At 40.3% G+C, this 22387-nt stretch overlaps 1 protein-coding gene across 2 annotated transcripts in view; it reads left to right on the top strand.

Moving 5' to 3' along the window:
• The window catches only part of STARD13 (StAR related lipid transfer domain containing 13), a 157650-nt gene that overhangs the window by 33278 nt on the left and 101985 nt on the right, over nt 1-22387 (top strand). Inside the window, exon 1 of one of the 2 annotated variants that reach the window (XM_081951439.1) lies at nt 12922-13060. The exons of the other annotated variant lie outside the window; for it this stretch is intronic. Within the exon in view, the coding sequence (XP_081807565.1) occupies nt 12937-13060 (124 nt within the window). The 5' untranslated portion in view covers nt 12922-12936. Of the gene's footprint in view, nt 1-12921; nt 13061-22387 lie in introns of those variants that run through there. 2 annotated transcript variants of the gene reach the window in all.

The following is a 22387-nucleotide window of genomic DNA, read 5'->3' as shown; positions in this document are numbered from 1 at the left end:
TTTAAACGTAACAATAGACATAACAAACTAGTTTAAAAAATCAGACTTAAGGAACTAATTTCAAGTCATGGCTTTAAATTTGTATTTTTTGCCCAAATTGAGCTTAGTTTGCTGTCTGAACCAGTTTCAGGTATTTACACCAATCAGAGCTGGCTTAATCATAGTTTAGTACTAATATGTTATTTCAATGCCACATTAAATAGAAATAGCTTTGTAGAAAACTAAGGGTTAACCCTACCTACCATTTATTGTATATCCGACCCATCACGACCCCATGGACAATATTCCTCCAGGCCTTCCTGTTCTCTACCATCCTCTGGTAGTCACCAAAGCAGTAAACTCAAGCTTACTGCTTTGGTGACTCCATACAGCCACCTCATTCTCCATGGTCCCCTTCTTCTTTTGCCTTTAATCTTTCCCAGCATTAGGCTCTTCTCCAGTGAGTCCTTCCTTCTCATTAGGTGGCCAAATATTTGAGTTTCATCTTCAGTATAAATCCAGGACTACATATAGTCCTCCAGTTCAAAACTGCTGAGAACTTTTATCTAATACCAATTCATCCAATTCATCTAATACATGACACAATTAATCAGGTAATACTTTATTTTAAAAGTTGCTTAATTTAAAAGATTAGGAAATCTTAGAAAAGGTATTGTACTTTTATAATTACAATATAGGGAAGGGATTACTTCTTCAGCTCTCTACATGGGGCTTCCCTTGGGACACGCCCGAAGACTGCAGCTAGTCCAGAACGCAGCCGCATGGGCAGTCATGGGGAGTACCAGGTACTCCCATGTAACACCGCTCCTGCGCGAGCTGCACTGGCTGCCTGTGGTCTTTTGGGTGCGTTTCAAGGTTTTGACCACCATCTTTAAAGCGCTCCATGGCATAGGGCCCAGTTACCTGCGGGATCGCGTCCTCCCACATACATCCCAGCGGCCAATTCGCTCTCACAGGGAGGGACTTCTCCTGGTGCCGTCCGCTAGGCAATGCCAGCGGGCGACGCCAAGGAGTAGGGCCTTCTCTGTGATGGGCCCAACCCTCTGGAATGACCTCCCCCCCGACATTAGAACCACCACCGACTTCCGCTCCTTCCGGCAGAAACTAAAGACTCACCTGTTCCGACTGGCTGGCCTGGCATAATTTCAACGCCTATCTCCTGGCATTTATATTTTTACTGGTTTTTAAGGGGATTATTCTGTAGACTTAATTTTATTGGGTATTGGGATTTTAATGTCTGTTTATTTTAATTATTTATTAGCAATACAGTCCTGCACATCTTTTATCCTCCTCTTATCCATCTATTTTATATTTGTATATATATATTGTCCATTTAGTAATTTTAATTGTTGTAATTTTGTTCTTTGACATGGACTGTACACTGCCCCGAGTCCCTTTCGGGAGAGGGGGCGGTCTATAAGCGCTAATAAATTGAAAATTGAAATTGAATTCTCAGAAAATGGCTATTGCAATCTATATTGTAGAGCCGTGGTGGCGCAGTGATTAAAATGCAGTACTGCAGACTACTTCTGCTGATTGCCAGCTGCCTGGAATTAGGCAGTTCAATTCTCATCAGAGTAAGGTTGACTCAGCCTTCCATCCTTCCGAGGTGGGTAAAATGAGGACCCAGATTGTTGGGGGCAATATGCTGACTCTGTAAACCGCTTAGAGCGGGCTGTATAGCACCGTGAAGCGATATATAAGTCTAAATACTATTACTCTTGTTAGATACTAGCTTCAGCTATAATGGTTTCCACCAAGGTCCTCTGTTCTGGCAGGAACAGAGGTTTAATCTCATTGGTCGAAGGGTCTGACAGCTCCCTATAAAAGGGCTGCTGTCAGACTCAACCTTCGCTGGATTGTACATAGTTGCTACTGATTTAATAAAGAGCTGTTGTTGCCTTTAGCCTTGTGTGCCTTTGCATTACCCGATCTAACAGCTATGCTATTGCTATATGCACTAGAGTATTTGCACAAAGAAAGGTTTTTAAAACTATTATATGGCTATTGTTGTAGTCCTCTGCTAATTCATGCAGTTTAATCTGTTAATTAAAACAAATTGATTAAATGTGTTTAGTTAGGTATTACTATTAATGGATTTAATAATAGTGAAAGCATTCACTGTTAACAGTGAAAGTCATCGTGAAAATAAAATATAGGGTTAAGATGAAGGATCCTCATGGGATAAATATATTTTCTTGAGCAGCAGCTAGTTTCAATTTGCAAACTATTTACAGAGCTAAAGTCAAGTCTCACCAGAGTGAGAAGTCTGAGGATTGAGACTAGAATTCCTTCTGTGTTTTCTATATAAAACCACTCCCATGTAGTTAGAACAAAAGTTTGCTAAGTTTGTTCAGTATCTTCTTCTCATTTTGTCTAAAGGGAAATGTGCCTCTCTTTGTAGAGGATCCTGCTTTGTTTATATTTCATTAAGCTTTTAAAAATAAGCCAGCATGCTTAGTATGCCATTTATTGGACAGTCCAAAAGATCTTCCAATATATTTATCAGAATCCTTTGAATGTTTTTTAAGAAAAGCTGCAGCTGCACATACTATACAGCCATTTCCATTCCTCAGGGAAATCTTTTATAGTATACTTAGAATTAATGGAAAAGTGGCTTCACACTTGAAATTGATTTTATTTCAAAACAGAATTCCATTAATGCAATACTGGAACGTCAAATCAATTAGTTAAAAGTGTGCATGTGTACTAAGTAATTATTTGACCTATGCTTCTTAACAATTGCATAAATTATGTCTATATTCTGCATTTCCTCCAAGAGCTCAAGGCAGTTTACAAGCAGACATCTCATAATTTTGTTCTCATAGCACCTTGTAAGGTAGGTTGGGCTGCAAGAAAGTGAGTATTCATTGACTTTCCATGGCTAAAACTACACTTCAAGCTGGGTTTCCCTGGTCCCGTCAAAAAAATTAAGTTACCTAACCCTAATTAATTAAGTGCGTTAGTCATAGTGCTTCTCAAAGTTTGACAAATATATGGATATAATAGATTGTATCAGACTTCCGTTTTCAAGCATGAGTGCTAATAGGTGATACATTGCTTCTAATGATATAGCTTGTATTCTAAAAACGTTGTAGCACAATATATGACTGACTAGATTTGAACATCCTAGTGACTCAATGTATTATGTGCAACAGAATATCCATATTTGCTTGAAAAAGAATCCTTCAATTTCCTAATATTTGCTCATTGCATTTACATTAAGGTGACCAGAACACACTTTTGGCGGGACAGTCCCAATTTTTAATAATTTGTCCTGCGTCCCGTGGCGTTTTTAAAAAGTCCCGATTTTTGGTAAGGTGCATGGCCGCGCACGTGGCAAGAAAACACCGTGCAGCAGTTTGCAACTGCCACGCAGTGATGTCTACTGTCACAGGTTCCGGAAGCTGGGGAGGTCCTTTGCAGGCAGCTAGAACTGGCCACCCGCAAAGGACCTCCCCGGACTTGTTTTGATGAGCTCGAGGCGACTGACGGTAGTTTGCGCCGGCCGTGGCAAATGTTCAGCAAAGCAAGCCTGGGGAGGTCCTTTGTGGGCAGCCAGTCCTAGCCGCTTGCGCCTGGCGCTGCAGCTGAAGTGAACCCTCAAAGCCCCCGCCGCCACTAGAATAACTGCTGCTGCCACTCCCTCCTCCTCCTCCAACAGCACCACCACATTTGCTGCCCGGCGCTGCGGCTGAGGTGAAGCCGCCAAAGCTCCTGCTGGCGCCCCTGCCCGTGGCAGCGACGCCTCCCCCTCCGCTTGGAGCACCTGAGCTGGGCCCCACATTTCCCCTGCCCCCTCTTCCTCCTCTGTGCTTTTGAGGAGCCATGAGGCCGTGGGAGCCATTAGGAAGGTGGCGGAGGGGGTGGGAGCAGGAAAAAACGCCTCATGGCTTCTCAAAAGCATGGAGGAGGAGGAGGAGGAGGAGGAGGAGGAGGAGGAGGAGGAGGAGGAGGAGGAGGAGGCAGGGGTAACGCAGGGCCCAGCTCAGGTGTTCCGAGCAGAGGGGAGGCGCCGCCACCGCTGACACGGGCAGAGGCGCCAGCGGGAGCTTTGGAAGCTTCACCTCAGCCGCAGCACCGGGCAGCAAATGTGGTGGTGCTGTTGGAGGAGGAGGAGGAGGAGGAGGAGGAGGAGGAGGAGGAGGAGGAGGAGGAGGAGGAGGAGGAGGAGGAGGAGGAGGAGGAGGAGGCAGTTATTCTGGTGGTGGTGGGGGCTCGTCTGCATCTTCAGTGGCAGCCCTGCCCCCAGTGAAAAAAACCAAAGATGGAGCAGATCCACACAGATGATGTCGCCGCAACATGACTGGAGGAGGAATTCTGGGAGTTGAAGTTCACAAGTCTTAAAGCTGTCAGGTTTGAAAACCCCTGGGGGTTTTTTCCCTAAAGGGTTAGGGGTGCAAGGGTCTTGTAACTTGATAGCTTTAAGACTTGCACTCTTCAATGCCAGAGTTCCTGAGCCAACATGACTGGAGGAGGAATTCTGGGAGTTGAAGTCCACAAGTCTTAAAGCTGTCAGGTTTGAAGACCCCTGGTTTTTTTTCCCTAAAGGGTTAGGGGTGCAAGGATGTAGACCAAATTTTTAATCAAGAGCCCCCCCGCCCCCCCGCCCCATCAATGGTGTCCCGCTTTACCAATGTTAAAATCTGGTCACCTTAGTTTAAGTCCAACATATTCTCTGAGAACTCAGCATATGGCACATAATGGTCTATTTAATCTTATCCCCACAATAACATCCTTGTTGGTTTCTGCTTTTTTATTGAAATAATAAATTGTCCAGTTATATATTGGAGATTAGTATAGTGTGTTTATTTTTTCCTTTTTAATTTAAACTAACAGATTTTTAGAATGTTAAAGACACAGCCACAGAATTAAAAACACAACTAAGAAAAAAAATTATAGAAAGGCTTTTTAGTAATACTTCCTCCCTTCCTTTCCATTTGTTTCCCAATTGCTCATCAAAATATTTCTGTTTTATGTTGAATTGAAGGTCATTACTAATAACTGTTGTGCTCATTTCATAATTAGTGATTGCATAACTCTTTTCTTAGAAACCATATTCCAAATGTATAATTGCCCCTTGTGTGATGTCTAGTATATAAAGGAGCCATTCCTGCTTACATTTGATAAGGCTCCTAGTACAGAGATATATATTCTGGGAGTTGAAATCCACACATCTTAAATTTGCTGAGATTAGAAGCACTGACATAGTCTGTTCTGTTCCCAAGGAGAGGCAAATAGTGAAAAGATCCAGCATGCATACATCTTAGAATACATAAAATGTGTCTCAGGAATGTTATTAAAAATAAAACACAAAAGGCCATTCAGTAAAATGTATTACTGTTTTAGTTTCTAGTACTGCATTCAAACATTTTCTGTAGATTGACTTCCTCTCTAAGGTATTCCTTCAGCAGCAAAGGAAATATGCTCAACCCTAAGGCATTTACTTGAAAGGCTTTGGGTTTTATTTATATATTTCACACATTTTGATCTTAAAATTGCAGGGAGAATAATGTTTTCTTTTACATCTACCTGAAGGTTTATTTTCCTTGCTCTCCTTAGAACTAACAGTAAAATTCACCCTGATTTGCAAGAGGTACAATCTGTCTATTCTACTACCCATATTTGTACCGGATGGGTGTTCCAAGAACTCAAAACCCAATTGAAATTATTTGGTTTGTATAAAATGAATCTGATGATGCTGAAAAACAGCTCCTGTCTTTCTGGCAGAAAAATAAGCATCTACTCGTAGATACTGTACCTCTCTCACACTTTCCCTGAAAAATAATACTCCCATTAAAATAAAATAAAAACACTTGAGAAGATACATGTTTGGATCAGGAACTGAAGCTAAATACCATGCTATTTTCATTGCTGCTTCGGAAATGTGGGAGGAGAGGAAGGAGAGAGAGGGAACAGCTACTGTTAAGATTTCCAGATCTGTTTTTCCATTATGGGCTACTTGAACGCTAGTGTGAGTTTTGCTTCTCTGTTTTTCCCACAGTCAGTAAGACTTATCTGACAATGGAGTTAGTGTCAGCTGTCCAAAACGGACTGGGAGATACATTCCTTTCACCACTGCCATTGCTTATCATCAACACCCTCATTTTTTAAACTCCAGTTAATTTACAGGCATAGAAGGTCTGGCTTTTTTTTTTTTTTGCTATTCCTGTTGCTGGTTTTTGCCTTTACTATAACTCCACAAAGTTTTATGGAATTGCAGAGCACTTGGATTAGGTTCAAGAAGTCTACTGCAAGAAGTGAACAGTAATATACTACAAATGTAGCAATACGCATTTAGGATCTGAAATATACTACATAAACAATACAGGTGGTCCTCGACATACAACCACAATTGAGCCCAGAATTTCCCATTGCTAAACAAGACTGCAGTTAAGAGAGTTGTGACTCGTTTTACAAACTTCTTTTGCCACAGTTGTTAAGCAAATCTCTGTGGTTGTGATTTATGAATTGTGTGGTTGTTAAGCCAATCGGGCTTCCCCCATTGACTTTGCTTGTTGGAAGCCAGCTGGGAAAGTTGCAAATGGCAATTAGATGACCCCAGGATTCTGCAACCATCGTCAATTCATCCCAGTTGCCAAGTGCCCAAATTTTGATCAGATGACCATGGGGATGCTCATAAGTCACTGTTTCACTGGGGTTGTAACTTCAGACCTAGTGAATAGTTGTAAGTCGAGGACTACTTATAATACATTTAATAAATAAATGTTTATGAATCTCTACAGTTGTTTAAACTGTATGACAACAGAACTTTAAGAGCTTCTGCTGGATTTATATGTCAGACATTTGCATGAAGCTACAGTATATTGTCAAAAGGAAGATAGAACTTTCTTTCGTTTAGGATCCTTAGCGCGACCCACAGTCTTGTGGTACCAATACGCTGTCTTGTCAGAATAGCGATACAGTGTTCTGACTCTCACTGCTGTTTTAACGGAGAGCAGTCCTTATTGGTGGATGGGGGTATTATTTTGAAACTAAATTGCATGGCTTGTTATTCCTAAGGTACAGGCAATTTCCTCATGATTGTACAAGCGACTGATCAAAATTGGGGTGATCTTAGAAACATATATTTTGGAAAGTTGAGAGGACTGTTTTGCTGTTGGAAATTCTGGAAGGAAGTCACTGCAACACATCTGAAGGGCAGGCTGTTGGAAAAAATGGAATAGAATTTCTCCTGTTTGCCACTTCTGTTTTATTTCTAATAAATTATTAATTGATTAGCCCCATTCCAGAACCAAGAAAGAACAGTACATTCAGTGATAAAAGGAAAAAAGAGTCTCAGTTGAAGAAACATGGAAACATGTTGTCAACCTGCAAACAAGAGTTTTTTCAATGGTAAGATGGGCGGTCAATAAATTTGATAAGCAAGCAAACTACTGCCAGGAGGAACTTCCTTCCCTGGATTTTTAAAATGTATCACTCACATTTTATTTGTAGACTTGGTATATCTGTTCAAGAAATAGCTTTCCTTCGATCTTTCCAGAAATCTCTTTCTGTCATTTGTAGTAAGGCAACTAATGTGCTCAAGTCTTAATTGGAATAGGCCATTAAGCATGCAACTGAAGTACAATACAGAGTTCTCAGCTAAACCTTAAAACACCGAGATTACATTTCTTTTTGCCGACTTGAAAATATAAGAGATGCATTGATAGTTCCTGCTGACTATAAACAATGAAATGCTTTTAAAGCTAATGGAATACATATGTTGGAGTCTACTAAAAGTGTTCGCGGAAAAGACTTTGAGAGAGAGAGAAAAAGCACGTTTTGATCCTTCCATGGTGCATTTTGAGTAATTTGACTTGGTTTTCTTTTTAGGAAGACCTTGATTTCTCGTGTATTTCTATACATACATACATACGAATGTACATACGTATGTATGCATGCATTTATGTATAAACATAGAATCCAAATTGCATGGATAAATTTATAGGGTGTGTTCCCCTCCAACATATTTAGATTGCGCCAAATTAGAATAAAGCACTAGGCTTAAAATTTTCACAGTAGGTATACACATGGATATTTGCCAGTATGGTGTCATCTGTTGCACTTCAGATTCACCTGCCACATTCTCCCGCTTGTTGTCCTAGATTAGAACGTCCAATATAAGTCGCTGGGTGTATTGTAATATCACCTGTGTGCTCCAGGCAACAATGGAGCTTGCCAGGCAACAGTGCTTTTGTCATTCTGATAAATGGATCAAGATTTTGAGATATTGCTGAACCTAGCATCTCTTTTTATAGTAGGTTTGGAAGGCAAGTGAGTTTCTGTGTGCTTCCAATAACGTGAGTTTCAAAAATTCTGTTTAATGTCAGAATGGGATTAATTAGAAGACTCCATCAAAAGGCAGACAGGTAGGTATAGGAAATTGATTTGTCAGCATGAATTTCAGAAAGGAGAAAAGTTTCAGGTCATTGAAAGCCGGGGTATCCTATAAGGACAACAAAGTTTCAATTCCTATGCAGTTTTTTTTTCAGAGATGTAGCTTATCTGGAATTTTGAGATATTTGAATTGCCCTATCTATCCTTTCTTGGAAGCTGGACTGCGTAGAAGTCTTAGGCTGCCCTGCTGAAATACAGGTAGTCTTCCACTTACAACCACAATTGGAACAAGAATTACCCTTGCTAAACAAGGCAGTTGTTAAGTGAGTCACATCCAAGTTTGTGACCTTTTCTACCACGGTGGTTAAGTGAATCATGCAGTCTCTAAGCTTCCTCCGCTGACATTGCTTCTTGGAAGTTGACTGGGAAGGTCAAAATGGGGATCACATGATCCTTGGACCCTGCAACTATTGTCAAGTGCCCATATTTAAAACACATGATTGTGGGGATGCTGCAAAGATCACAAGTTGTAAGTATTTTTTTTAAAGTGCAATTATAATTTTGAAGAGTCACTAAACAAATGGTTGCAAGTGAAGGACCATCTGCATCAAAGGACGAAATATCAGCAACAACGTTTGATCTACTGTTTCACCAGGCAGGAGGTGCTCTTTCTTGAACCCAGCACTAGATTGTTCTTTGGGGACTGGAATGGGGTGAAGAGGTCATTTTAGCAGCCCTACTAAAATGCCTTGCTTTCAGTCTGTTTCCTGCAAGGACTGGTTGGCAAGAAAGCATGAGTCTTTTTTTTTTTGTAAACTGACAAATAAATGTGTATCAAATGTTCAGGAAAGATGAACATTTTGCCCATGTTTGCAGACAGAAAATTGGACTATAAAGTAGTAACTTTTACAGCAAACATCCAGCAGTAGCAATCATGTTGTCACCAAAATATATGAGCATCTATCACCTCCTACTTGCCCTTTTATAAACTGTGTGTTTCAGGTTCATAAAGTGATATTGTATTGTACTGTTTGTCATATATCAGGGATGCTGTTCCTTTTGCAAAATTATAGTTTTGTGCCCTTAGACACTAAAGAGATCCCAGTGTAGAGACTGACTTGCTATGTGTTCCTGACTTTATTGTTCATGGCCAGTATTATAGCTAATGATCCATAATAACTTTGATAGTATTTATGACGCAGTGGCTCAGTGGCTAAGATGCTGAGCTTGTCGATCAGAAAGGTCGGCAGTTCGGCAGTTCGAATCCCTAGTGCCGCATAATGGAGTGAGCTCCCATTACTTGTCCCAGCTTCTGCCAACCTATCAGTTCGAAAGCATGTAAAAATGCAAGTAGAGAAATAGGAACCACTTTGATGGGAAGGTAATAGTGTTCTGTGCACCTTTGGCATTTACAATAGTCATGCAGTCCACATGACCATGGAGACGTCTTCGGACAGCGCTGGCTCTTCGGCTTTGAAACAGAGATGAGCACCGCCCCCTAGAGTCGGCAAAGACTAGCACATATGTGCAAGGGGAACCTCTACTTTTACCTTTATGTTGCCACAACTATTATTTCTTAATCTTGAATTGGTCACTATCTAATGGCTTAAGCTACCTTCCAATATTGTTGTAAGGATAGTTTCATGAATAAAAAGTGGAATAAAAAGCATACTTTCTCATATCTTACAGAGATGTTGATCTTCAGCACACAGACTAATTTTTTAAGAACTTAAATGTCTCCTTAAGAATCTTAGTTTTCCAGGAAGACATATATAGTAAATTGTGGTCTCTAAAACTTGTGTGGTCCTAATGTTTCTAATGTAGTGGTTAAAAAGTAGTTTTCCGATCTATGCCTGGAGAAAGGCCTAGCAAATTCCATAATAAAACATGACATTTTTTCCTACCATTCAGTTAGCAGTTTCAGGGGTAGCCTCATGTAGAACAAATCACGATGGTCATGCTTCTGGATTATATAGATTACAAACAGATCAGTAACATTTAGTCTGCTACATTAATTGATTAAAGATGTTGACCAATTACAAAGTTTCTCCTTTTACACCATCACCATCACTGAAAATTTTAAGGAAACTACAGCTGTGAAAAAACAATTTATGTATTTGCAAATAAATTAAGGGCACAAAAATATAACAAGAATTTGTTTATCATGAGTCCCATCATATACATAGGTGCAAGTAGTCCTAATTTAATAACAGTAATTGGGACTGGAATTTCTAATTTCTTAAGAGAAATTGCTGCTAAAGAACCTAATCAGAAAGCACAAGATCACATGACTGCATTGTTTAGGAATTGCAATCCCAGAAGTTCCTGTTGTTACGTGAAAATCGTGAGTTGTTAAGTGAAGACATGGCAATTTCCTGCCAGCTTCCATCAAGCAAAGTCAAGCCAAAGGGCATTATGAGTTTTCCACTTTCTGGCACTCTAGAAAAGCTGGCTAAAAAGGTTTTGAGAATTGCATGATTTTACCACCGTTTTAGAATTCAATCCTCCACTATCAAGGCTTGGGCAGAGCACTAAATTGGGCTCAAAACAAGGCTTCTGAACACATGCTTGGAAGTTGGCAAGGAGACTCTTCCCCCCACCCCATTCCGTGCTTAATAAACCAGGATATTCCCCCTATACAAGTTTAACATCTCATTCCTGTATCACTGTCCTGATCAGTAGATGTTTTCCTGCATGTTAAAAACATCAGGGAGGAAGGCAAATTCTGAGGATTTAACCAATCGTTTTCCTTAACATGCCTTTTACACCCCAAATCAGGATATTTGGTTTAGAGCCAGTTTGATTTAGTGATTTAAGACACCAGGCTAGAAAGCAGGAAACCATGAGTTCTAGTCCCGTTTTAGCCATGAAAACCAGCTGGGTGATTTGAGCCTGTCATTCTCCTAGGTTATTGTTTGGGAGAAAATAGGAGGAGGAAGATATGTGGGATATGTTTGCTGCCTTGAGTTATTTGTAACAAATAATAATGGCTGGAAACAAACAAAAGAATCACCATCTGATAGCAAGCCAAAAGAGAAGCAACAGATGCAGGGAATGGATCACCAATGGGGGCAACTAATTCTATGCTGGCATGGTTATCTATTTATTCAAGGATGGTGGATAACACTGTTGGAAGAAATGTCCATCTGGATTCAGTTCCAAGTGGGGAAAAAGACACTGAAAACATGGAGGCTGCTTGGAAAGATGATTTTAATGGTGGACAGGACCACTTGGCTTGAGGTCCTGGAGGAAAGGGTGACCACATGCTTCAAGATGTTGGGTGAAGAAGAAAAAGAAGGTGATGCTGAAAGTTCCTGGCTTTATACTCTCTGTTCGGCCCCACCTCTCTGTTTTCTGTTTCCTGTTCCTGTGTAAGAAATGTATTCTGATTGGTTGTCAGACTCCCATGGGGCCATGCAGGGGCAACGCTCTAGGCTGTGTTTTGAGTTCAAGTTTGGTTGAGCATTGCTTCTTCCCAGATGCCATGTGGTGATTTTCTGTGGAAGGCTAATCCTATCCTTGTTATATTGAGTAGACTAGCTCAAATCCCCTAATGGCCCATTGTGAAAAGTGGAGGCTATTAAGAGTGAGTCTGTTTCCGGACCCAAAAACATGTTTCTCCATTTCTTATCCAGGGAAACATAATATTCTGCCTTTTCAATATTTCCTAGGTCCTAGAATATTTCATTCTTCTAGGAGAGGGGTGGGTGCTAACTTCCTACAATACTTTAACATGGCAATAAGGTAAGGGCCATAGTATGATTTCTTGATTGGTATCCTAAGATTAAATTTTAAGAATTAACTTGACTTTTAAGAAAAGAATGGACCAAATCCACCAGAAATTAATTTCACGGAATCTTTCTGCTTTCACATGACATTTCCTGAGTTTCTTGTTATTTTAGGTTGATTGTTGCTTCCAGAACATTTATAATTAGGCCCCTGCAGTATGGCCAGAAAGGGCTGTTGACCCCTCACTAAATATAGACCCAGGCCTGCCCTCTCTAATCTCTGGGTGGTTTGTATTGTGAATCTTGAGTTTGGGGAACCAAAGAAGCTTCTTGGATGAGAAGTTAAAAGTCTTCAAGGAAAAAACAACAATAAAGTCCAGTTGCCTTTTGAAAAAGCACCTTTGGGAGTTTGGGGACATTTCTAACCAAGAAGGAAGATTAAAAATTCTAAAATTGGGTCCCACGCTCCAGCGCAGCTTTGTGCCCCGTAGGAGGAGAGAATTTCGGACAGGGACTGGCGCGAGGCCCTTGCTTAAAGGAAAGGACGCCGGCCACTATGGCGGCGACCCCTTGGGGGGCAGTTTCCTCAAGACGCGCTGGAAGGAGGCGACCGGAGAGCGCAGCCGAGAGAGGAGAAGCGGAGAGGTACTGAGGAGCCCAGCCCCGCCGCACATCTACCCGGCGCCCTGGCGGGACTCCAGAGCTCGGGCCAGCCGCCAACCAGCCGCGAAGGAAGCTTGCCGCGAAATCTTCTGGGCGGCCGCCGTTGGCTGGAGTGAGGCGTCGGGGATCTGCTTGAGCGGCTTAGCGTCTCCGGGACTCGGCAGCGGAACCGGCGCGTCGGACATGCGAGGCGGAGGCTGCTAGGATGAGCTGGAGGCGGCGAGCTGCTAACGCTCAGCTCCGGAGGACTTTCAGCGAGCAGCTCCGGGACTCCACGTCCAAAGCTTGGGATTTACTTTGGAAAAGCCTGGGCGAGAGGCGGCTGGCAGGTCAGTCGGGGTCAGTCCGCTGTCCTTACCTGCGCGACGGGGCAGCAGCCCAGGTGCCTGCGGAGCCGCCGTGCGCCGCGAGGTCGCGTTACCTGTTCCCTTCCAGCCTCCGCTGTGTTGGGCGGCGGGAGAGTTGCGGGGCAAGGACCCCCGCGGGGTTTGGCTTTTGCCTTACCTGCCGCGGCGATTTCCTTGAGGAAATCTTGCTTGCCCTCTTGAAAACGTTCAGAAATCCGGGGAGCGAGCCAACTCGGGCCAGTTGAATAGCACTTCGACTTAGATACCGCTTTTTACACAGCCCTCTGTAAGCGGTTTACACTGAGTCGGCACATCGCAGCCTCTTCACCTAGGTGCGGGTTGGGAGGGAGGGGGAGTCAGGTCGAATTTGTCAGTCTCGGCCGAGGCGTTGTAGAGGGCTGCGTGGTTTACAAAGCGGAGATGACTCTGCGCTGCTTGGCATGGAGGAGTAGAAATCTAGCAGCGGGTTTTAGGACACCCTGGATTTTTGGGCAGGAATAGTAAGGTAAATCTTTGGTTAGTCGGCTTATTATTACAACATTTTCCTCGATTCAAAGGGTATATTTACTACCTGCGGACACTAAAATGTATGTTATATATATATGTGTGTGAGAGAGAGAGGAATCTGCTACTTTCCTCTGGTGGTGTTTTATTACCTCCTCTGAATATTCAGAGTTTGGCAGCACTTCTCCCCTCCCTCCCCAATTAGAAATGTTCATTAAAAGGCATAAAATTGCAGCTCACAAAAAGGGTGCAACCAGACTCCCATTTTTTGTTGTTGTTGTTGTTACCATAGTTTTTCTCCAATAATCTAGGCTGGGCTCTGTATGACTCTGGCTACCCATCTCGTTTTGGGGGAAATTCAGATAACACCTGAATTAAATCACCTGTCCCAGAATTTGAGTATTGAGGAGGTACAGTCCCTACATAAGGATGGTCACATTCTGGAATTATTTGTTGAGTTATTTCTGCGTGTCCAGGACAGTTAAGAATGAAGTTGGATAACTCTCTATATATCCATAAATGGACTGTAGAGGACAGGAAGGCCTGGAGGAAAGTTGTCCATGGGGTCGCAATGGGTTGGACACAACTTTGCAACTAACAACACTATCGATGAAACTTGAAGTTGGACTTTTGATATGTTTGTCTCTTATTTTTAAATTATTTGCTTCAGTTGACAATTTGAATTCCTGTCCTTATGTCACCCCACATGTGGGTTATGCACTTCTGTAAATGCCCTGTTCTAAACCTTCTATAACTTTGGATTGTTTGGTGGGAACCCCACTCGTGTATATCACTGACTAGGAAGAGCTGCTGAACCAACTTCAATTTGTTTTTGAAACCTCCCAGATCAACACATTTATCTTTGAGCTTCTTGTTCTATAAAATTCTTGTCCTTTTCTGTCTTAACTACACTAGTTATTCCTCTTGCCTGATCCAATTTTATTTGCTTTTTTTTTTAATTCAATTTTCTGCTTCCAAATCAAAGTTTATCTTTCCTTTCAGCCTGTGGTATTTGTTCTTTAGATAGTTGCAGACACATGTGACAAAATAATCTCCGTTTCTTGTTTTGCAAGTTTGCATAAACTAGGAGCAGGCAAAATATCCTAATGTAAATATATAAAGATGCATTGATGAAATCAAATATATATTAAATATCTTCCTATTAAAGGAAATTTTCCACTCAAGGCAACAAAAAGAGTCTTGTCAACATTTTAAAAATATTCCCTACTTTGGATCATGATGGGATGAATGGGAACAAAGAAGGAAGGGGCCTAGAATAGAGTAGCTCACATCGGTCAAAGCTACTACATACATACATACACACACACAGACACACACACACACTTGGGTCATTTTCAAAATTGAGCTTTCTTTTGCTGGCTTTGGCTCCATTTTGTTCAGTTTCAGCACAAACAGGGGTGGCGGAAGGGGGATTGGTCAGAGAGACAGACCAGCACAATCCTGACCCTTTTTATATCATTTATTTTCAAGTTTCTATTGGATTAAAACACATAAGATTCGTCTGATAAGACTTGGTCCGAGGAGATTTACACTGACCAATGGTAATTACCAAAATTTTTGTTTATACTGTAAGTATTTTTGTTCTACTCCAGCTCAAACAACTCTTGGCAGTTTACAATAGAATAAAAGCATAATGAACACTTCCTTAAAAAAAAAAAACCTTAAAGATAAACATGGATGCCTGGTTATTACAGCAACCCAACAAACTCCACCTCCAAATGACCATTCAAATAAAATAGAACTGCCTTAGAGAAAACGAATGTCCCCAGCATACAAGGACTCTGCCTTTAGATCCATTTTCTCTTGACTTCTCATAGGGACTGGACCTTCAGCATTCCTTCATTGCAAGCGTGTACATGCTGGACAGATTCTTCTGGAGAAGACAGTCCCCAAGGTATCCTGGAGCCAAGCCTGATACGTTCAAATCTGTGTTAATCTTCGTATTTTTCCAATTTTAATACTTGTGCTACTTAGGTTTACAAATGAACCTCTGTATGGTCTGCTTTAGATTATTTCCCAAATCATCTTCAGACTGATTGATCAAGTTTTCTGGATTCTCCTTTTATCCTATTTTGCTGTCCAGCCATTTGGTACTTCACCACTTCTGTATGTGTGTGTGTGTGTGTGTGTGTGTGTGTGTGTAGTGTGTGTGTGTGTGTGCGTGTGCACAAGATGGATGTATACACTGCATTTTTCCATCTATCAGACACCCCCACGTATAGGAACACCCCCACACCCACTTTTCTTACCCAAAATTCAGAAATCAGTATTTTAAGCAATTGGAAGTTTAGCTAGTGTGGCTAGTTTGCAGAGATAAGGTATCGGCAATTTCGCAACTGCGGTTCTCCTCTTGGACCCCCGTGTATAAGACGCCTCTCCATTTTTAGGTAAAGTTTTAAAGAAAAAGTATCATCTTATACACAGAAAAACATGGTATGTATCTTCACAACACTTTTTCTTGAGATGAACTGGTTTCTTTTGATATCTTCTTTTAGTTGTTTTTTTTTCTTTATTAGAACTATATGTAGCTATACTTCTCTTTTTTAGAAAGTCCTGTCCAATTTCCTTTCAAAATTGCTTCTCCTTCTCCCTGAGTGGAATGCATACTACTTTCAAGCTAAATTTATTCTGTAAAGAAGACATACTTTTCCTTGGTTTCACACATTATACTTTCATTGTAGCACTGAATTTTAATTTCATAGTTCGTCACTCCAGTCCTGTTATATTTAAACATGAATCAATTATTGTTAAATGTAATTTGAGCCCTTAACCTAATTGTCAGAAACATATACTCTACATATACACAAATAGATATTTAGTATATATTGAAATAATTCCTGTGAAAATATCCTTAGGACATGCATACATTTCATGGTAAGTTAACAAAATACTCTTTTATTTAACTTTAAAAGATCTAAAAAAAAACATTAACTTTTATATGAAAATTATCTATTATCTATTATGGTATTACATGCATTGAGATGATACCAGAATCACAATGTGAGGGAAGAATATCAAAATAATCCTTCCCACAAGAAATATTTAATGCCACTCATGTTTCAGATATTCTGCACATTGTGGATGAGTGCGCATGTGCACATTTTGTGCCTAATGTGGGACTAGAACTCACGATCTTTGAGCCAGTTTTTAGTTTGATGTCTTACTTTCTACACTAAAATTGTTGTTTACATGCTTTTCGCTTAAATCAGTGACAATGAATTTTATGATGTGCAAAGTATAATGGAGAGCCACATAATGCACTAAGACTCCTTTGGAAGGAGTTACCAGTCCCAGTAGATTTTCATTTGCATTTCTAGCCATATCAGTAGGCATGAATGACCCATAATTTTTAAAAAGACTTAATAGGAGTACAGAATAAATGTAAATTACAAATTACAAATAAATGTGCAATCCATTCATATTTGTCTTTAATGTCAGTTATTTACTAATAAAATTTACTCATCACACAAAAAGCTATTCTGGGCAGCATACAACAATCCAGTAAAAAAAAAACCAAATATATAAAACAACCATATAAAATACAAAAATCCATATTAAAAGGTAAATATTATCAAAACAAATATATACTTTTAATACCTCCTTGATTAACTGCCCGCATCTTATTGACATTGATTTGTTTTCTTTCTGTTCATATTTTATATGTTCTTTGACTTTTTAATAAATGCAAACAGAACAGGTAAAACCATTCTTTTCAGCCATTTAGCTGGTCACATAAAAAATGAAAAACTATTTCATAGCAGACACCAGTTTCAACAGGGAACGTGGGAGCTGTGTACTTAAAACATGTTATTCATCATTGTGAACTGTGTGTACATACCCTCCTACATACCATACTCAATTATATCCATATGTTTTCAGGAAGCCAACCACGAATATTTTGTTCTGTTTTCTGCTTGATACACTGGGGACTTGGAAAGCTACTAACTCTGGTTAACTTCAATTGGAATTTAGTGTGTGAATTCCTTGTCACATCAGTGGGGAAAATAGACGCCCTTTGTCCAAGAGAGATCTTCTGAAAGAGTCTCATTATATAATCTTGGGTGCTTCTGGGAAGAAAAAGATTACTTATGATTAAATGCTTTCATGCAAACAGCTAGAGAATGTATGTGGGAGGTTCAATCCTATCAGAATTGTCCTGATCACCAAAAGGTCAGTGATTAATAACATGCCACAGATATTCACAGATATGACATAATAATAACTTTTTAAACAATTCAACAAAAGAAAAAGCTCCACTTTCTATAATCATATTTCAAGAAAGTTACTGAGTAATGCAGAAGTGTTTAGGGGATAGCAAAGAAGAGCTTAAAGGACTGAAAGGAGGAACGGTGGTGGTAGGAGAACTGGAAAATGAACAGGGCAGGTAAGACATACAAACAATACTATTCTAATGCCTATGCAGTTGTTCATAACCTGGGCCACTGATGTCTCACTATATTAATTTATTTATTTAAGGCTGCAAACATCTGGGATGCGGGGACCCCAAAAATTCAGGACACAACAAAACATCATTAGTAATTCATACTAAATGAAAGCCAAACTGTGCTCTCCCCTATGTGGGGAGAGCAGTGAAGCCACTGTTTATACCTGTGATAGATTAAAATTAAATAATGAATTGTTTGTGTATACTACCTAAAAGCAGATTTAGTATAACAGAAATGAAAGACTTTTTGAACAACAGGGTTAAATCAATTACATGTTCGATATTTCATGGTTTTGTTTTGGATGCAAAATAAAATGGACAGAATACTCATGAGACTAACGGTATTCTAATCCCCTTTTACTCCCTACTAAAAAGCATTAATAGGGTATCTGGAATGGCTTAGGAAGTGATGCAAAAGACCGGGCTGGAAGGAGAAATCAGCAAATGTATGCAAGCATCAATTTAGCCTTAGCAAATTATCTTTTTGTCCTCTTTCCTAAAAAAGGGAAAACTTATGATTTAGCAGAGTAATGACTCTTTGAGCCTTTCCAAATGTTGCCACTAAGTTATCATTTGTAATGTGATGAAGGGGAAATTATTAGATTGCATTAATTAAATTAAATTTTAGTCCTGGCCCTGCCCAGTTCTGTCTTGGCTGTACTTGATTCAAGGAGGAGTGCAATCCCTGGCATGCCTCCCAAGCTGATGCCCTTAAGCTAAAAATGCTGTGTGCCCCTGCTAGAATACTTAACACTTATTGTAGCATGCATCAGCCTAGAGATAATATACAGTATTACATTCAGGTTAGTTAAAATATGTAAATATATCTGACCTCCTCACAGAACAGAAGGAAGAATAATGACTGAGGCCAAACCTTTATCGCTAAAGCCCAAACCTTTATCGCTAAAGCCCAAACCTTGATCAATAAAATATATATGTGTGGCTAATTAAGAGCCAGTTTGGTCTAAATGTTAAGGCACCAAGCATCAGGAGACTGTGAGTTCTGGTCCTGCCTTAGGCGTGTAAGCCAGCTGGGTGACTTTAGCCAATCACTGTCTCTTAGCACATGATATAAGGTTCAGGTGACAAGCCAGTCAGTCAATTCCTGACACATCAATAGATCAACACTCAATTGATCTGAAAAAAGCAAACTCTACTGGTGGGAAAATGCCAAGAAGAGGAGAAAATGAATGTGCAGTTAATGTACAAAAATGTACTTGGCAAGCAATCTAAATGGAACAAGTGGAGGCATTTTGTATTTTCAATTTATGGTAAAATTATGATACTGAAGGACAACAAGCACAATTTCCTTCGTCTGAAGTGCAGTACAGTAAATTATCATCAATGCGACATTTTCATCCGCATGTGTTCTGCCTGCAGAAAACATAACATTTTGAGTGTATTACTATTTGTACTACTTGGAAGATATAGATTGGAAGAAAGGGTCATATGTCATCATTAGACATCTGAGGACTGAAGAGAAAATATGAGCTGATGTTACTGATGACCTGATGTCACCAAAAGAGGAAAAAGTAGAGTTTTTCATGTGGTTTTTGCTTTTTTGAAAAAGTACTGGAAAGTGAGATTAAACATAATGTAGGTGAATTCAGCCTAACAGAAGCTTAATTAGGACTGTCAGGTGGCAGATGCTAGATGACAAGAAAGGGTTAAAGGTCTCTCAGTTTCTTTTCTGCTCCTTGCTATTCGGAACTGATAGTTCATTTAAGGCTCTCATTTTCCTGCAGTGGAATCGGCTATTTAGATACTAATACTTTTGACCTATTCAGTGCAGTGGTAGAACTAGAATGGATTCTGATATCAGTTTGTTCTTTGTTTGTCAAATTTGGAGATTGCTCATTTTACAGCGTGACTCAGTTCAATCTCATGTTTAGGGCTATTTCAACCACAGTGTATTGCTTTTGCTTTTTCTTCAATATATTTTTTTAAATTTACTTTTCCATTTCCCTTCATTTTAAAAATCTCTGTGCCATCAACTGATAGCTAAAGTATAGTAAGGTACTTTAGAATAATTTTCTGATGGTTAAAATGAGTGAGTGATTTGACATCCAACTTCGTAACAACTTGATTCCTGTACAGATTTGCAATAAAATCTGCTATAAATGACATGCTTATTTTGGGGAGTCAAGCAATCCAGGCACTAAAAGAGATGGAGGCTGTAGAGTCCCTATCATCTTTCACTGATTCACCATATCAGCCTTTACTGATAGAACAGGAGTAAGTGAATATCTACATTTGTTTTGCCAGATAATGTTCTATCCTGAAGGCCAATGACTTTCTTTTCTCATGAGATTCCTAGGAAAGACCATGGAGCACCTAATGAGGCATCAGCTCTGATGGAGCAGGCCCACTCTTATAAACACATATCCCAGGAGAATTAGGGTGAATAAAAGAGCCTGGGTTGCCTACCAGATGTGAGCCACACAGTTGTACACTGCATCCTGATGGTAAAAGCATTGGGATATTTACTGAAAAAGTTCCCCCTTGGGTAGATGGGAATTATTGAATTTTTAATGTTGAGAGCATGATATTAGGTAATAGCTCTATCTATCTAGGTTGGAAATTCAAAATGAGGAAAGTATATATCACTTACAGATAATCCATATTCATATTGCTCCTGCTACAAGCTTTTTGCTAAGCTTATAGAGATGGGTGCATTGTATAATGTACAAATGCCCAAAGTTTAGTTCCTGGTAGAGGGCAGGTTGAATCACATAAGATCAAATACTGAATTCCAATAAGGATGCATCTGTTATACTTCCCAATGATCAATAATGTGTTGACCTCATACAGTATGTTGTTTGGGGCTAACAAAGAAGAAGAAGGGAAAATGTTTTGACAGCAAATTTCAATGTGTGATTTTGGAAAGTTTAGGGGTATTAAAATAGGAGATTGGTTGGGGGGGGAGGTCTGCTTCTATTTTAAACCAAACCTAAGATAGGTAGATGGATGGATGGATGGATGGATGGATGGATGGATGGATGGATAGAGAGAGATAGTATAGACCTTCTATTAAATATAGCTTTAGATAAAAGGGGATACAGATTCTTCCATTTCCTCTTTCAATGTTTTAAGTTGCCTTGCCCCAATTTTCCATTGAGGCACTTAAGCACTGCATAGTGAATTGGTGGTTCATGCCTGCTGCACTTATCCTGGAAAGGTTGTTCAGAGTCAAAGCTGACTGATGGCACATAATCAATCCATCAGTATATTGCATTATATACCTAAACCTTTTCACTTGAAAGCTTCATTGATTCTAATAGTAATTATTTCCATGCAGTTATTCTTGAGCTAAACAAGGAGTCACAGAGATAGTGAAAGGAATTAAAAATAAAGACATTAGAATGATTTAGAATGAAATGGAAATGAGGGAATGGTGGGAAAAGTATTTTAGAGATTTGCAGAGGAATGGTGGTGATACTTCAGAGTGGTATTGAAATGAACATTACATACACATTAATTCATTGGATTTATTACTCATCGCAAGGTTCAGCAGATCATTGAAAAATGTTTATATTGTATTGATATAGAGAAAACCTGATAAAATGGATAGATTGAATTATGGAAAGTTTTACACAAATATGGCATTGATGATTGGTTGCTAAATGTGACAAGAGAAGTATGGATTGGTTGCTGACACGACAAAGAAAATTGAATGAGCAATTGAAAATGTACATAAATAGCAAAAAAGGTAAAGCAAGTAAATGAATATGGGTACCGTAGTAGAATATTTACTAATACCGTGTTTCCCCGAAAATAAGACAGGGGCTTATTTTATTTTGACCCACGAAATATGACCTTGGGTTTATTATCAGGGGTGGGTGGGGTGGGGGTCTTATTTGCGCCAGCCGAGCGAGTGGCCGGCACTGCTCTGATGTGTCCTGTTACCGCCCTGCGTCGGGCTGGGCTTTCTTTGCGAGGGGGACAATCTGGGGAGTGAGAGAGTTAGGAAGGCGGGGCTGGCGTGGGGCTGTTTCTCCAGTGAAGCGTGTGATTCATCCCCAGGGGTGAGCGTTTTGCCTCCTCTCTGCCCCGGCTTGGAAGCTGCAGAGGAAGCCTGCCATGCCCGGCGAGGGTGGGAGAAGAGACAACAAGAGAAGGCAGGTCTCGCTCCACACCTCTCACTTCTCCTCCACCCCACCTGCCACCCCTCTCACTAAAGAGATGGTGGGGAAGGGAAGCAGCCTGGATTCTGTTAGCATTGGGGCGGGGTGGGAGGAGTTGGGCTGCGACATACGCGTCCTACCCAAGACTTGCAGTTCCGTCGTGTTTCTCGCTGTTTTGTCCAGGGAAGCACCCTGTAAAAAAAAATCTCGCGAGTT

The sequence above is a fragment of the Natrix helvetica genome (assembly GCF_964273705.1).
Source record: "Natrix helvetica genome assembly, chromosome: 4".
Taxonomy (NCBI): Eukaryota; Metazoa; Chordata; class Lepidosauria; order Squamata; family Natricidae; genus Natrix; species Natrix helvetica.
The sequence above is the reverse complement of the archived record's forward strand: the minus strand, read 5'-3'. Positions and strand labels throughout refer to the sequence as shown.